Here is an 18131-nt window from a genome sequence, read left to right on the forward strand (position 1 = left end):
TATTTGATCTTATGAAAATGTGTTTCAAAATGTCACTTATGTATCTGTGCGCACAGCATATGTACATTAATTTTTGAAATATTTTTTGCCAGAATTTTCCTATGAGACGTGTCCCATGTAAGAAGAATGCACCATCAGGATCCTTCTTTGCTAGAGATAATACAGCCAACTTCCTTAACTGGTGTAGGTGCATTGGAGTTGATGAGACTTATCTCTTTGAATCTGAAGGTTTAGGTAATTATCCCTGTTTGTAAAGTTATTTTGGGGGGATAGAAAACTCTATGGGCCCAATCCTGACCCTTACTGTGACACTTTCTTGGGGTGCCCAGGATTGTGACTCACCCCTCTGCCTCAGCTATAGAGAGATTTGCTGGTGCTAAATTGTGTGTCAGTTCCCCGACACTCATTCAGATAGCCACCCAAACGCATGCCTCAGGTCTCTGCCAGCACTTATTTTGCCTTGCAGAGTAACACTTAGTGTACCCCCATCCCCGAGCTCCATGAAGCATCCCCCTGTAGTGTCCAGCCTGGGCGCTAGACACTCACAGTAATTACCAAGTTAAGTTGTCCCCAAAAAGATAGTGCACACACAGCTAGAAGGTTACACCTCAGGATCAGGTCCTCTATAACACTGAATTATAATCTGTTTATGGTTAAAACGAATACGTTTATTAAGCAAGAACAGAGATTCACAGATTCAAGTGAGTATTGAGTAAGAATAATGGAAACAGAAATGGGTACAAATGAAACCAAGTATAATACATTTTCTAGAGAGTAGAGCAGGGGTCGGCAACATTTGGCACGCGGCTCGCCAGGGTAAGCACCTGCTGACGCTGAGCGATGTGCTGGCCGCGGCTTCTCACCACCCCCATTGGCCCAGGACGGCGAACTGCGGCCAGTGGGGGCCGCGATCAGCCGAACCTGCCGCGTCAGCAGGTAAATAAAACTGGACCTGCCTGCCAGGGTGCTTACCCTGGTGAGCCGCGTGCCAAATGTTGCTGACCCCTGGAGTAGAGCTTAACTGGTTATAATCCTTGTCTAAACCAGTCTCACCTAAGATTTTCTGCAGGGTTTACTAGTTTTCAGTCATAATCAGGACCCAGATTTTATCCCTATGGCCTTTGAAATGTATCCTTCTGAAGTGCACCCCCAGATAAGATGCTTTTTCTCTGGCATGCCGACACCATGTTGAGTTCACATTCCTCCCCCATCAACCTATTTTTCCTGTTCACTTTACAGGCAAATGGAGTTCCTTTTGTATTGACTTTACCATACTTAATTTACATTTCATAGAGCGAGAACTACCTTCTTCCTGTCTGGAAGAAACCTGGTTCTCCCTTTGTTTGGTTACAGACTTTAAAGCATAATATCAGTACATATACATAATTCCTCATATAATCTTAATACATCAATTTTACAACAATTTTAATGACCAGTATGTCACCAGCTTTCATTTGATACCTCACAAGATGCTTTTGGATAAATACTATGAAAGCAGTGTGTTAGGTGTAGTGAGTTGTCAGGCCTGATAGGAGTTGCTGACAGAACTGGCAGGTGCTGCCACTTGGCATTGAGGTGCTCTTAAAGCCATACTTGTGTGAGACAGTAATAATTGTATAAGTAGTGATTGGGACTTTGATAGGACTGTTCATGTGACAGAAGCTTTGCAGGATCAGTTGCTTATGGCTGCATTGAGTAATCTGACTGAATAGTGCCTTTGAAGCTTCTGAAAAGTTGCATTGTGGGAGGAAAAAATATAAAAGGAGTGCAGTGAAATGCCACATTTTCTGCATAGCAAAAAAACCCCGAAACAGAATACTGTATATACTCTTCATATGCCGAATTTTTTTTAGTAAAAAAGGGAAGCGCCAGAGAAGGGGGTCAGTTTATGAACAGGTATAGAGAGGGAGAGGTGGGACACAGCCCCTCCCCTCAAGAGAGGGAGCAAGGAGAGGCAGCACAGCCAGCAGAGACAAAAGGGAAGAGGCAGGGCCAGATTCTCTCTGCTTCTGGCCACGCTGCTCTCCCCCCAGCCTCCGGGGCTGGCAGGCTGCAGCCATGCCGCTCGGCCCCGGCCCCCCAGAGCAGGCTGTGGCCACGCTGCCCAACCCGCTGGAGCACACTGCGGCCCAGCCCACTGGAATGTGCTGCAGCCGCGCCGTCTGGTTTGACCCGCCAGAGCAGGCTGCGGCCATGCTGCCCAGCCTGCCGGAGCAGCTCCAGCCAAGCCAGAGACATCCTCCCCTGGCCCTCCCCAGATAAGGTGGGAAGGGATGGGATGGGGAGAGTGTGGGGGTCCTGGGCTAGAGGTGGGGTCAGGTGGGGGGTGGTCACAGGGGTTACTCCCCTGACTCTCAGCTTCTCCCCTCCCCGCCCCCAAATTTCCCCATCAGTTGCTGTCCTGGTCCATCAGGGTAAGCAGCTGGCGCGCCGGGACACTTTGTTTACTTAGGTTTACCTCCGTGACTGCGGACCCTCGAGGTAAACAAACCATCTCGGCCCACCAGCGGCTTATCCTGATGGCCCGGGAGCCAGAGTTTGCTGACCCCTGAATTATAGGGTCGGCTTATGAACGGGTTATAAACATTTTCCATTTTTACTTATCCATCTTGGTGGGTCGGCTTATAAACAGAACCAGCTTATAATCGAATATATATGGTAATTGAAAGAGAGACCCGCATTATTTTAAAGTGCCAAGAGACCACGTGGAAATTTTTAAAACACAAAAATATCCTTTGTTCAATATTAGATCTCTTTCTTGCTGTATAAAATGCTCAGAATAGTACACGCATGATGGCTAAATTAAAGAGCTACGTCAGGATTTTGTGCCTGAAGTTACAACAGTCTGTTAGTAATTAACGTTCACCTCAGGATCTACCCTATATGATTCTCAACCCCTTACTTTCCCCCCCTCTAACTAGATGGTTATGAAAACAAAGATTGCAAATTGAGCTTATGCCTCTAGTGTTCAGCCTGTACTTTGTTACCAGCAGCTGCTGGACTGATCTTCCAGATGGCATGAAATCTTTGACTGCTCATTAAGAAAAGTTGATTATTCATTGTAAGATAATTAATTGTTTTTGCATCACTTGCTTTTTAAATAGAAACAAACAAGCACAAGCCTTTCTGTGGCAACTCGGGTACTCTTTAAATATTGCAAAATTCTTTGCCTGTTAGAAGAACATGCAAAATTACCTATATTTGCAGTGTACATTAAAACTTGCAATAGTGACTAAAAATGTAGTTTGCATATACAGTAAGGGTGATTTTATTTATTTAATTAAAAAAAACCCTGTTATTACACACTGCTAATGTTTGTCACTTAAATGGCCTCTGTCACTGCTTACTCTTTTTTTATTGGCTAACTAGTCTTTGAAATTCTCATTGCTACCAGTTGGAGGTGCCCATTCCTGTTCTTTACTAGACCATTTTTCTACTAAATTAGAATGAAATTGCTAGAAATCCTATCCATCTATCTAATCTAAAATATTAAATTTATTGCTGTATTTCAGTCTTCAGTGGTGCAAGTAGGAGAAAAAAATGTGTAATGGAAGTAGATTGTGCAGGGGCGGCTCCAGGCACTAGTGCACCAAGCACGTGCCTGGGGCGGCAAGCTGCAGGGGGCGGCAGTCAGGGAGCCTTCGGCGGAATGCCTGTGGGAGGTCCGCCTGTCCCGCGGCTTCAGCGGCAATTTGGCGGCGGCTATGCTGGAGCCACAGGACTGGTGGACCTCCTGCAGGCATGTCGCCGAATCCGCGTTACCAGCGGACCTCCTGCAGGCGCGCCGCCGAAAGCCACCTGCATGCCGTGCTTGGGGCGGCAAAAAACATAGAGCCACCCTTGAGATTGTGTATATCCTCAGTTCACTCTCTGTATAAACTGAAGAGCCTAAACTCATTAACTGCACTCTGAAACAAATACTTAAAATATGTTTAATTTCCTTGGGATCAGCAGTCAGGATTTCCTAATGCTGTGTTGTTTTGTTTGTAGCTAAAAGTATTTTGAAATCTGTTTATTGCTGTTTTCAGAAACTGGCTATGCGGCATAAATGCCAACTTTGTGTGCCTTTGGGAGGCTGCAAGTCTTCTCACCCCAATTCCCCCCCCTTGCCCAGGCAAGCTTTCAAGCTCTTGTTGATGGGTGAAATGGGAATGACTGCTTTTGTGATTTGGCAATTACCCATCCCTGTCCAAGAGACATGTTGTAGCAACAACTCCTAGAATGGGTAGGAGGTTATGGAGGTAGCGAATTAAGTGACCCCGAATGGCATTCACATGGGCAGTAGTCTGTTTCTGGATGCTCTGTCCAGCTTGCTCACTCTGATATCAAGCCAAACATCTTGATTGCTAGTGAACATTATCTATAAAGCTCGAGACTTCTGTTTGTGATCTAGGCATAAAGCTACTTGTCTTCACTTTCAAGGTCTTCACAACCTATCCCACCCTATCCATCTTCTCTCATTCACTATCGAGATGTCGACTCCCACCTCTGATTGGCCCTTGATATCAGCCTCCATCACTCACCTGTGAAATTTTCAGATAGGCACCTTCTGTCTTGTTGAAGCTATTTGTAATATCCCACACTTGAAAACTTAGTCTTGTGTGTTTTATGTATCTTGTTTGCAGGATGGAAAGATGACTTAGGGAATGGGTGACAACCCTACCTGTCTTCTATTTTCTGTACTTAGTTCACAGGCCGCCCCCTTATCTGGTAAAGCTTTCCAAACGTGAAGTATGACTTATTTTTTTCCTCTGTAGTTTTGCACAAGGATCCAAGACAGGTGTATCTCTGTCTACTGGAAATTGGTCGCATTGTATCGAGGTATGCACTCTGTAGTTTTCTAACTAGAAATTGCATTCTGTTGAGCATATAAAGTTTTAGTGTTGGGTTACATACAGTGTTTTGCAAATTGCAGTCTTTTAGTACAATGAAAATAGATTCTGTTTTGGTTCAGAGAGTAATTAACAGCTCTGCTGTTATGGCCTACCTATACTAAGGATACTCTTCAAAAATTTCATATTATTGCTAATACCTGCCTGAATGCTTTCTAGTGAGGTGCAGCTCCACACTGCTTCTTAATACAGGCTGTGCCTAAATGTCACAATCAAGCACATAGATAGCACCAAGATATCTACATCTGTAAGGCGGGGAGATCATGAATGGAGACCTATGTGGCCTCAAAAGCAGAACTTTAACTTTTTGTTCTTAAAACTTAAGTTTGAAAAATGCCTCAACTGTTGCAGTAATTTCATAACTTGAAAATCTCTAAGTCTTCTCAGTCTCCTGTTTTCCACAGGGAAGAAGAACAACTTTCTTAACACTTCCTCATAACTTAAATTGTTCAAAAACTTTACTAGCTTCTGCTGTAGCCTCTCTAAGACCATCTTTCCCCCACTGTGGTACATTCACTGGGGATGTGTACCTGCTATTTAAACTGAACCCAGACAGCAGCAAAATGATTCTAACCAATTTAAAGCATGTCTGAGAGAAATTCTAACCTTAATGCTATTATTTGACTTATTAGATAATTAATCCTCGGACTGACCAGACTTTTCTTATATGAGCTGCTTTTTTCCCTGTTCAGTTATTCAGTTGTTATACTTTACATGTATTTTCTTCATTGGCTCCTTTCTATTTGTTTAGTTTCATAATGTCTCCTCTTACCCCATTATCATCTTTGTATTTGTGTTCAGGTATGGAGTTGAACCTCCTGTGCTAGTAAAACTGGAGAACGAAATTGAGTTAGAAGAGACATTGTTAATGACCTCTGGGCCTGTAACATCTCTCAGCACCCCAAAGTCATGTTGCCACCATGGGGAACTGCATGAAGCAGTAAGTATTGTTCATATTTTGTGCGGTGTGGGCTTTGAATTACTCCAGCTCCTAATTTTGCATATGTGCTATTTAGCTAATTAAATGCAAAGAATTTCTATGTAGCATATATCTGCCTTCTTGCCCTGAAAGGGCAAGGATATGCCTCCTCCAATAGACATGTTCTAAGTGTGCATAGTGCATCTTTGTATCTATAAGTAGGAGTGTTAAATGGGTACATAGCAGACACCTCAGCATAGGGAAGCATGTACTGAAATCTCTCCATCCTTCTTTCCTATGCTGATGGAAGACAGGAGAACACTGGATGAGTAAGTCTTAAATGGTATTATTTAGTGGTGTTTGACCAAACTATTTAATATTAAAAGAATAGGCTTTTTTAAACATATGTTACAAAATGAAGGTTTGGGGGTTTTTTTTAATATGAAAACTTGCTGAAGAAACAAACCTGCTAAAATATCTTGGAGTAATGTTTGACCAAATTTCTGTAGTTGCACCCCTAAGGAAACAGACTTTCATGCAGAAAGAAAATGAATCACTTAGCTTGTGAACAGGCCATAAGGGACTGATACACTGCTGCTCTAAATTACTTAAAAATGAGTATTTAAACTTAATTTTTTAAAAATAATTTCCTTCATAGTCTGTGGCTTCATAGATTGAGACTGGATGACTAAATCCATTGTGACACACACACCTCAAACTGTTAAAATATAATAATAATTAATAATCACACCTGCATCTCATTTTTCCTACTCTGTTAAATTTTGCTTCACTGGAATGCTCCAGCCCTCAGTCTATCTTTCTGTGTTGAAGGGTGAGTAATTCTGTAGCTCAGCAGCATCGTTGCATTTCTATTTTGTACCCATTCTTTGAAGCCCTTTCTCTGCTTTTTAAAATGAACATTTCTCTTCAACATTAAGGGTAAGTTGTGGGTGGCTTCCTTTTTATTGTCTGGATTGTATCTCTGTTTCTTCCTTTCTGGATACAGTTTTTTTTTTTTTTTTCCTTTGTAAGATTACAGAAGATTTCCAACTATCTTGGAGAATACTGGTGTTTTTGAATCAAGTACAGAATCTTGACCAATTTGCTCTTCTGATGAGACAGATCAGACTGGGCCTACTAAAAACCATTTCAGCAATTCAAGAAAGGCCCAGTCATCTGATACAATTCCTGAGACATAAAGTCTATCTTTATGAAGCTACCCTTACTACTATTGACAAATGAATTGGGGTAAAGAAAATAAAGAGAATTTAAGTAGGAAAAGTGTTCTAATAAAATGAGAAATTAGAAGAACCAGATCTGAGCCACTCAAAAAATTAAAGTAATCTTGTCCATGGACAGTTTTATCTGTTCAGGCCATCTTGTAATGAGGGAAAGTATTTTGACAGGGACATATTTAATCTTTTGCCATGGTTAAATGACCTATCAGTGGTTATTCCCCAAAACAAAAAACACTACACACCTGTAATTCTTTTGAAAAAACTCAATTTTCTAACAGGTATTTTCCTTTTTAAAATCTAGGTTAAGCACATAGCAGAAGATCTTCCCTGTAGCTGTTCCCATAGATTTTCGATTGAGTACTTATCTGAAGGACGTTATAGATTGGGGGATAAAATACTCTTCATACGAGTAAGTGCAGTTTCTCAAAATGTTTCCTCACCTCATTTGTTAGCTTTGCCTCCACTGTATCCGGCCTGTGGTCAGAGCTTTTTCACTTGGGTTCATATGTCTGTCCAGCACAACAAAAGTGTACAATCTGCATGTTTTTTGTCTCACTGGATTCATCCCTGGACCATTGGCAATGGCCCTCCAGTCTTTTTTCCCCTTAGAATCTCTTGCAGGTCTTTTGGTAAACTATGGTGACCTAGGGGCATAACAGGGAGGGAATAATGTTTAGACAGATGAACACTGGAAATCAAGGACAGTAAACTGTTGTAATGTCCCATCAGAACATCCAGACACCTGTCTGTAATCATGACAGTTTTATATCCTAGGGACCTCTGAAAGGGACCAGTATCCATGGGTGGCCCATCAAAATGCTCCTCTCGCCGCCAGCATGGTGGAATGGCCTTGACTTCAGCTTGAAGGGAGGGGTAATTGGGCTACAATGGGGGCAGACATTCACTCTATGAATAAAGCTATGACAAGCAGAACTGGCAGAAACTTGAGTTTTGGTCATGGGGAAAGATGTATATTTTTAAACATGGCTTAGAAGCTGGTGTGTGGATAGACTGGGTGGGGCATTACAACAATCTGCTATACTTGACATTTGATAGAGTAGTGTGTGCAGCAGCCAGGAGACTTTGGAGTAGGGAGAAAGAGGCAGAAAACTTTTTCCCTTCTGACTATTAGAGAGTGGTTGGAGCTTCAAATATAATACTGTCTATCCAGAGACTGATCCAAAAGCATCTTGGTTGAACCTCCAGCATCTTCCTACTCTCCAGCAGCTGTGAATATCTGGGATTCTTATCAGAACACTGCAGATATTTGGGTAGTGTCTGGGAGGGTGGGGAAGACAGAGAAAAAGACAGACAACTTCTCTGGCTAATAAGTTTAATCTTCTAGTCTGTAGGTGTCTAATACATTCTCTCCCTTCCCCTCTCTCCTTCCCCCCCCCCCCCCGAGTCCTAGCTGTTGGCACTCTGGTTCATACGTACTAATTCAAAAATATTGGTTTAACAAGGAAACAAGCATTGAAGTCATGAAATATTAGCTACACAGAAACTGATCACTATATATTTGTGTCTTCATGACTTTCATATTAAATTTATAAACGTAAAATTCTTACATTTCATAAAAAAACTCTCTCTAAAAGGAGATATCATGATTTTATAGTGTAAATAATGTCCCAAACATCACTGCCATGTAAATAGTGACAACTAGACTGAATCCCTTAAGTTTGAAGTATAGTGCCTTACTGCATTGTGTCTATTCAGAGTCAGAATCTGAAGTGCAAAGGAAGATAACTGAGTATTAATTAAGAATATTAATCCTTGAATCTTGACTATCCAACTTCTGAGCTATTGAGTAGTGTAGCTGATCTACCCCTTAACCTCACAAATTCTTATGCTAGCCTAAATGTTGAAGGGGCATCATCAACGTGAAAACAACTTTTCTGTCTGAAAATGATGTACCTACTGCCTATAGTTTGAAATGACACATACAATTACTATAATGGAAAGAAGTGGGCAGGAACAATTTTTGCTTTATTATTTCAGTTTACTGTGTACATGTTATAGACTGCCTAGTAGGTACCTCCAGTTTGTTGTAAATGGATCCAGCCTTCCAAGCCAGCTGGGTCTGAGCAGAGTCCATTCGCTGTTTTCTAGCTCTGAGCCTGTAAGGCACACTCTTGGGTGCAGACTCCCTGTCTGACACTCTTCCTTGCAGTGTGGTACTCTGCTGTCCATCTGCCCTAGGCTCCGAAACCAGTGCTGTTACCTCCCAATCTGCCCCAGTTGCTTATGCATGCACCCCCAGAGTTCCACTTTGCCATGGGTGCTCTGCTTTATAGCTTAACTCAGGGACCAAGTGGCAGGTAAAGCAAGGAACACAGGGATTTCTTAACCTTGGTAATTCTTACTCTCAAAACACACAAGAGCTACAGATCTTTGGGAAAAATAACAAAAGCCTATACATCCTCTCCTCTGAGTGTATGTTCACCCATCTTGTGAGTCCTAAGCCAGTCAGTATGTCAAGTGGATATACTGCCCTCCTGCCATCTGGCAATGGTTGCTCAGTGAGAGAGAGGAAGCCTAGAGCAGATCCTACCCTTAAATAAGGCTTCTGTCTCCTCTGTCAGGTGACCAACTGATCAGCTTCAGAACCACAGTTGGGTGATTAACTGGGATGGTCCAGCGCCCCTGGAGTCCAAACTGGGAAAGCCAGTTTCCTTCTTCCTGGCCACACTCTGTAGCAAAATCATTGTTCTAAAGTTGGACGCCTTTGTTTGGAAAACAATCACTGTTGATTATTCTAATGTTGGTTTCTTCAGGGAGGCATTGGGCATTACAATAAGCTGCCTTGCATCTGTCTTTGACAGCTCTAGGCAGTTCCAATTACATACCCAAAGGTAGGTTACATTCTTCAAAATGGCAGTTAATGTCAACTGAAAGTCACAATTTGATACAAAGGTGGATGAGGTAATATCTTGTATTGGAAGAGGATGTTGTTGGGCTTCTGTGGTGGGGAAAACACCACAGCAGTGGTAACATTTAATGTCAGAAAAGTGAACTATACAATAAGGAGGAATTTAGTTATACAGAAATTAAAAGATACAGTGCCAAAAGTGAAATCCCTGCAAGCTGCATGGAAACTTTTTAAACACACCATAATAGAGGCTCAACTTAAATGTATACCCCTAAATTAAAAAACACAGAGAACCCCAAAAGAGCCCCCATTAGCTAAACAACAAAGTAAAAGAAGCAGTGAGAGGCCAAAAGGCATCCTTTTAACAAGTGGAAGTTAAATTCTAGTGAGGAAAATAGAAAGGGTCATAAATTCTGGCAAGTGAAATGTAAAAATATAATTAAGAAGGTCAAAAAAGCATTTGAAGAACAACTAGCCAAAGACTCAAAAAGTAATAGCAAAATTTTTTCTAAGTATATCAGAAGCAGGAAGCCTGCTAAACAACCAGTCGGGCCCACTGGACAATCAAGATGCTAAAGGAACACTCAAGGACAATAAGGCCATTACGGAGAAACTAAATGAATTCTTTGCATTGGTCTTTAGAGCTGCGGATGTGAGGGAGATTCCCAAATCTGAGCCATTCTTCTTAGGTGACAAATCTGAGGAACTGTCCCAGATTAAGGTGTCAGTAGAGGAGGGTTTGGAAGAAATTAATTAACTAAACAGTAATGAGTCACCAGACCAGATGTTATTCACCCAAGAGTTCTGAAGAATCTCAAATATGAAATTGCTGAATTACTAACTGTGGTATGTAACTTATCATTTAAATCACCTTCTGTATCGGATCACTGCAGGATAGCTAATGTGACGCCAATTTTTAAAAAAGGCTCCAATGGTGATCCCGGCAATTACAGGCCTAACTTCAATACCGGGCAAACTGGTTGAAACTATAGTAAAGAACAGAATTATCAGACACATAGATGTACACAATATTTTGGGGAAGAGTCAACGCACCTTTTTGTAAAGGGAAATCATGCCTCACCAATCCATTAGAATTCTTTGAGGATGTCAACAAGCATGTGGACAAGGGTGATCCAGTGGATATAGTGTACTTAGATTTTCAGAAAGCCTTTGGTGAGGGACCTTGTCAAAGACTCTTAAGCAAAGCAAGCTGTCATGAGATAAGAGGGAAAGTCCTTTCATGGATCAGTAACTGGTTAAAAGATAGAAACAAAGGATAGAAATAAATGGTCAGTTTACAAAATGGAGAGAGGTAAATAGTGGTGTCCCCCAGGGTCTGTACTGCGACCAGTCCTGTTTAACATATTCATAAATGATCTGGAAAAAGGGGTAAACAGTGATGTGGCAAAATTTGCAGGTAATACAAAACTACTCAAGATAGTTAAGTCCAAGGCAGACTGCGAAGAGTTGCAAAGGAATCTCATAAAACCTGGTGACTGGGCAACAAAATGGCAGATGAAATTCAGTGTTGATAAATGTAAAGTAATGCACATTGGATAACATAATCCCAACTATACATATAAAACAATTTGGTCTAAATTAGCTGTTACCACTCACAAAAGAGAATTTGGAGTCATTGTGGATAATTATCTGAAAACATCCACTCAATGTGCAGCAGCAGTCAAAAAAGCTAATAGAATGTTGGGAATCATTAAGAAAGGGATAATAAGACAGAAAATATCATATCGTCGTTATAAATCCCTGGTACACCCACATTTTGAATACTGCATGCAGATGTGGTCGCCCCATCTCAAAAAAGGTACTGTATATTGGAATTGGAAAAGGTACAGAAAACGGCAACAAAAATTATTAGGGGTATGGAACACCTTCCATATGAGGCAAGATTAATAAAACTGGGACTTTGCAGCTTGGAAAATAGACAACTAAGGGAGGATACAATTGAGGCCTATAAAATCATGACTGGTGTGAAGAAAGTAAATAAGGAAGTGTTATTTACTCCTTCTCATAACACAAGAACTAGGGGTCACCAAATGAAATTAATAGGCAGCAGGTTTAAAGCAAACAAAAGGAAGTATTTCTTCATACAGTGCACAGTCAACCTGTGGAATTCCTTGCCAGAGGATGTTTTGAAGGCGAGGACTATAACAGGGTTCAAAAAAGATTATCCAAGACGGACAAGGATTGTGTCCCTAGCCTCTGTTTGCCAGTAGCTGGGAGTGGGCGGCAGGGGATGGATCACTTGGTAATTGCCTGTTCTATTCATTGCCTCTGGGGCATCTGGCATTGGCTGCTGTCGGAAGACAGGATACTGGGCTAGATGGGCCTTTGGTCTGCCCCAGTATGGCAGTTCTTATGACCAGCTTGTGCTGATGAGACAGACGAGCTTTTGAGCTACACAGAGCTGTTCTTCAGCTATCGCAACATTGCATACAACAATTTGATACAAACATAAACCAATCTGTCACATTACACTTATGTTATTACAGTATCATTCCTGTTATCTGAATTCCCTTTTTCTGAAAATCCTACTTATCCATATCCAGTATGTCCCTTCTCCAGAGCCCTATGTTAGTTAATAACTTCTTTTTATCCTAATGTCCAGTTATCTGAAAGTTTCAGGTGTCCCCCAGGCCATTTGGATAAATGAGAATGTACTGTATTTGTATTACCGTAACACCTAGTAGCCCATAGACACTTAGTTGTCCCCTGCATATTCAGTCAGTGTCTCAGTTGCTGGAAAACACCTTATTAATGTCAAGAGGGGAGTAGAAAACCCCTGAAATCCTTTCCTTTTTTAAAAAAAAGAATTTAAAACCAGGGGAAATTCAGGCTATTGTTTAAAGGGTGCTCTCTTAGAAATAGGATACATTCAAGTTGCTAGTGCCTTACACGTCCTGTGTTACATTTGGTAATAAATGGTGTACTAAAGTAGATATGATTTTAGTGTTCTGCCATCTGCTTCTCTCCCCCTCCTTCTTAGATGCTGCATGGAAAACATGTGATGGTACGTGTTGGTGGAGGCTGGGACACTCTTCAAGGTTTTCTTCTCAAATATGATCCATGTCGAGTGCTGCAATTTGCAACTCTGGAGCAAAAAATCCTGGCATTTCAGAAAGGTGGCCCCAATGAAGACACCCCTGATTCATCATCTAGAACTCTGCAGCCTCCTTTCATGAATCCCATATTGGCTATTAATATGTTTCAGAAACAAAATTCAAAACCACCCACTCCTGTTTCAGTTATAAAAGCCGCTCAGGTGGCCAGTGGTAAGCAGGCATTATCTAAACGTCCACAGTCACCTGCCTTGTCATCCCCAAAAGGGGCAACCAAGTCCATATCAGCTCGTTCCAAGTTACAAGGATCTCCAGCAAAGGGTGCCCAGTCTCCTTTCAGATCCTTAACAGGTGCTTCAAAGAAACTGGATTCTTCTGCACGCAACTTACCAACTTCTGCTATTTCAAAACTTGCACAACCTACAAACAAAAGTTCTTCACCTGCATTATTAAATACTGCTCCTGATTGTTCAGGGCCACTGCGCAAACGCATCTGGTCCCCTGATACTCCTAATGTCAAACTTGCACCATCCCAAAATTCTCCAGCAACAATTTTACATCCTACCCTCTCTTGTTCTACAAGTCAGCTTTCAGAATTACCTGGGACAAGAGAAATGATGGCTTCAAAACAAAAATATGCTCCTTCTAAATGCAAAACTGTATCTAATTCCATCACCAAACCTAATTCTATTGCTTCAAAATCCTCATCAAAATCTGCTAGGCCACCTAACGCAAATCTGCCTGTTGTTTCTAAGCCTTCACATTCTTATCAGTCTCTTGCAAAAATAGCAAAACCCACTTCCAAAAGTAACAATGAAGCATCAGGAATAGGGTCCAGGCCTCCCAGAAGAGTGCCACAAACAGGATCTGGCCCAGGGAGGAATCTCAGAACCACTCCGGTCTTAAAACAGCCAGATTCTGCATCTTCGCTTGCAGCTGGTGAAACATCACAGTTAATGCCTCCTCTGGAATCTCCAAGCAAGAACATAGCTTCAGCTGCTAATAAACAGCCTGCAGTAAAGTGTTTACGGGGACAAGATAGCAGTAGAAACCCACAGATAGGATCCAGTTTATCAAAACATCCTGAACGCACTCCATTATCTGTTGTACGACTTCCCCAAACTTCAGCCAAAGCACAAACGACAAAAAAGACGGCACAGCCTTCCACAACAAGTCACTCCTCAATCAAAACCTCCCAAAAGAGTGATGAAATCCTGGCTTCAACAGCCAAGAAACCCCTCTCAAAGGGAAAGACTACAATAGCATATGGCAAGGGGACCACTGGTGTATTAAAAAATCCTATTTTGAAGGCTAAACAAGATGATCACTATTTTGTTATGACAGGCAATAAGAAACCCAGAAAGTAAGCAGAAATATGGTGCTTTCCATTTACATAACACTACACTAATTACAATGGTAACACTTTTATGTCTCAGACATGTATGAGACCTAAGTGTATTTTTTTTTCTATAAGGATTATTACTATATACTCTGTCCATACTTTGTAGTTAAATACTGTTCCACTTTTATTACATATGAAAAGTAACGTTACTTGCTATTCATCATAACACAGTACAGACAGAGTACACCAGTTTGGTGATTTAAGGCTGTTTTGGTTTTGGAGAGGACGACTGTTGCTACTCTCCTTTAATGGATTTTAGCTTATTCTAGATATTTCTCCAAAGCAGGATCCAGATGACGATTCAGAACATTCTGGTACATCGGTGTCAAGTTCCTGCTGTTGCTAATTACATTACATATACTGTACATGTATAATTGATATCACTAAAAGCCAACGTATTTGAAAATAAAGATAACAGGATTAACCCTTTCATTGCACTAATTGAGCAAACTAATTTATCAAGTTTTGGATAGGCAGTTGATACAGATCAGAGGAATTAGGACTCTAGGCCAAAATTTTCAAATGGCTGGTGATTTTTTTTTTTTGGGGGGGGGGGGGGACGAAGTGGGGTGAGATGCCTTAAAGTGGCCTGATATTTCAGATGGTGCTAAGCATCCAAACTCTGAAAATCTGGCCACTTTAAGGTATCTCAAATTGGGCATGAGTCACTTTTAAAAATCTTGGCTTTGGCTCTCATCTTTTTAGTGCCTTAGCATTTGAGTGCTCGGTAACACTCTCACACTGAATGTCATGGCTGAATGTCACACTGTTGTTGTTTTTGATTATTATTATTTATTTTTTATGACAAGATATATTTTTAAAAAATGAAAGAGGGTGGTGCTGTGGACAGTTTTATTAAATTGCCATTGTTGTTTTTAAAGTCTCTCTTCTCCCTAGGCTGTATCTTCTGTTTAAATCTGCTACATAGTCATGCCTTTTTGGAGTTAAGTAACCATTTCCCAAAGTTCTAACAGGGCTACATTCACCCTCTTCAGAGGGCCGCATGAGGCTTCTTACATAACACTTAAGCCCTCAAAATAGGGTTTAAGAAGTACTAGTATGGTGCCTCGGCCTGGTGCTAACCTTTGCACAAGGGTGAAATTCTTCCTGAATGACTGAAAACTATGGTCACTTGCACTAATTACCATCTCTGGGTCAGTGTTATCTGAAGTCAGGATATTTTACAAGTTTAAGGAACAGCAATGCAAGCATTTAAAAGGAATCTTCTGTCTTAAGTTTCATAAATGGAATATGGTTGTGTGACTTACAAACTGAGAGAATATTTTTCTCCTAAAGAATTTACCTATGGGCCAATGATAAGGATACATTATAGTCCTTTTTTTTTTTTTTTTTTTTTTTCTTCCACCCCTCAGAACTGGAGTTAAAGAGCTGTTTATAAACGAATCATGGTTTTTAATTGGTAGTGGCAACCTTATAGATGTCATTATCAGCACCTTGTTAATTCTCTGTTATTTATGGCTATATTTAAAGTATGCATACATACTGTAGGGTACCAATTAGTCTGCTGAAAGTGGATATTGTGTAAACAAGCTACTAGCTAATCCTTTGGCATATTAAATACACCAGCCTTGGTATCTGAGACAGCAAGTCTAAAAAGCTTGCTTGGCTACAAAATTGTCTGTCTTGAAAAAAGTCTGTTGCTAAATTGCTTTACCTACACAGTGGTGAGTTTGGCCCAGTGTATCTGTAAGTGGAAAAACTCTAGTGACTGCAGTGGAATTAATCTCATGCTAGTAATGAATTTGTACTGTTGACTCATACGCTGAAAAAATTCTCTTCACAATGAGAGAACTGCTTAAGAGTAGACTTCCAAATATCCTGTAGTTAAGATTCAGTACATCCTCTTGGGTAGACTAATGGCAGAACTCTTGGGTTTCTTCTTTATGAACTATTTATTTTTAATTTTTTTTTTTTAATTGCTATGAAATACTCTCTAAGTATATACTAATTCTATCATACTTTGAAATATGTCATGGTTTGAAAGAAGAGGAAATTGGATGATTTCATCTTTGACTTGTAAAATTTAATGTATTAAATCAGAGAATCATGAAGTAAAGCTTGACTATCAAGCATAAACTTCTGAGCTGGGAAAGTGTGGCACTGCAGGGGATAAAAATGTGCCTTATGTCTGAAATCAGTGCAGTAAGCTATTAAACGGTTAAGCAACACACATTAAGTTCCACATTTGCATTTACAGAGATCAACCTGAGCATTGTGCTGAACAAAATGTAATAGTTCTAAAATGTTGACCTATGTTCAATCTTTAACACCAGTTGCATAACTTGACTAAGGCTTACATCCTGTAACTTGGCATGGAGTGAATCCAAAAAGGATAGCAGTAGTCAGATTTAATAAAACAGCTCTTGTCATTCTGAAGGCCTCTAACAGGAAATCTATAAGTTTTTGCAATGTTTACATTGGCAAAAGATGTGTGTAATCTCCTGCTTGTACCAAATTTTTGTGAAAGAAGTTGAAGCAAATCCCTGAATTCTTGACCCCTTTTCTGTACTAACACCAGTTACTTTAAATAAATTTATACCTCACCTTTTTTTTAGTCAGTGATTGATTTAAAATGTACAAACTTGTTTTTCATTTTGTTGTATACAATATTGCACGTCTAAAGATGTGTTGTTATAGTTTTGTTATTGTAGCACAAAAAAAGGAGAAAACTCTGTGTCAAGCCAATATTAAGATACAAAGGTCTGTGCCCAATTAATTGCTTTGCATTAGATTCTGAAATTTTAATTCATTTCAGTGAGGCTATTTGCAGAGTAAGGCACTACTCAGTCTGGCTATTCACAGCTTACAGATCTGATCCTAAGACTAGTCACAAATCTTTTTGCACTTCAGTTACTCGTTGCCTCATACTAAAATAGTGTGCAGAAGGTGAGGAAATTTAGCAATTTCTCCGACATTTTAATTTACCTGCAGGACCCAGGCCTGCTTCCATTTAAGTCAATGAGACTCTTGCTATTGACTGGGATGGAAGAAGGACTGGGGGCCCTCTGAAAGAAATCACCAGGGTTATTTTTTATTTTATTTTTTTTAAATTGCAAAGGGAAAACTATGCTGGGACAGATTGGGGCATATTTTGTTGAAGTCAACAATGGGCAGCTCAAACAAGGGGCACTCAATAAAATACTACACTGTCTGTTGAAACAACCTCTTCACCTAATGGAGCTACTACTTTGTGCAGTGAAAGAGTGAGCTGTGCCCCTGGTAGTAGCCGACTGTTGCTGTCACAGTAGTTCTGCTGGAGTAATTTCTTCTTCCCAAGGTGGGTAAAATTGGAGAGCATGAAAAGAAAGCACATAGATTTTGTCTGTGCAACTTCCAGTACCACCAACAGGAGTCACACCATGAGATTTCCTTGCACGTTTCTAAAAATGAATCCCTCCGTGCAAGTGAAATATTTTTCATAAGGTACTGTCAGCAGCCAAGGATACTGCATTGGGCAAAGTCCTAGTTTGAATAGCCTGTGTTGGTCCTTGATGTAGGCTCCAGCAACTTAAATTAAATCAACAAAAAGGCAGACTATAAACCTAATATAAATGAGTCCAAAAGTTCTTAGTATTCAGTGCTTTCATCCCCAGCTTCTGCCGTTGTACTCCAGAAGCCTCAGAGATAGCCTGGTGTGAGCATCTCATGCAAGGAGGAGTTGTACCCATAATTGACCATTCTGTTTTGCTGTCTGCAGTCAGGATGGGTTCTCAACC

General features: G+C 40.6%; 1 protein-coding gene across 3 annotated transcripts in view; it reads left to right on the forward strand.

Annotated features, from left to right (window-relative positions):
• The window catches only part of GAS2L3 (growth arrest specific 2 like 3), a 31411-nt gene extending 16482 nt beyond the window's left edge, over window positions 1-14929 (forward strand). For all 3 annotated transcript variants that reach the window (XM_034773679.1, XM_034773696.1, XM_034773689.1), the window contains 5 exons: window positions 93-234; window positions 4758-4821; window positions 5694-5832; window positions 7351-7458; window positions 12920-14929. In XM_034773679.1, coding sequence (XP_034629570.1) covers window positions 93-234; window positions 4758-4821; window positions 5694-5832; window positions 7351-7458; window positions 12920-14359 — 1893 coding nt within the window. In that variant the 3' untranslated portion in view covers window positions 14360-14929. The remainder of the gene's footprint in view (window positions 1-92; window positions 235-4757; window positions 4822-5693; window positions 5833-7350; window positions 7459-12919) is intronic.
• The last annotated feature ends 3202 nt before the right edge of the window (window positions 14930-18131 follow it).

This window comes from Trachemys scripta, chromosome 1 (assembly GCF_013100865.1).
Source record: "Trachemys scripta elegans isolate TJP31775 chromosome 1, CAS_Tse_1.0, whole genome shotgun sequence".
In the NCBI taxonomy this organism is placed as follows: domain Eukaryota; kingdom Metazoa; phylum Chordata; order Testudines; family Emydidae; genus Trachemys; species Trachemys scripta.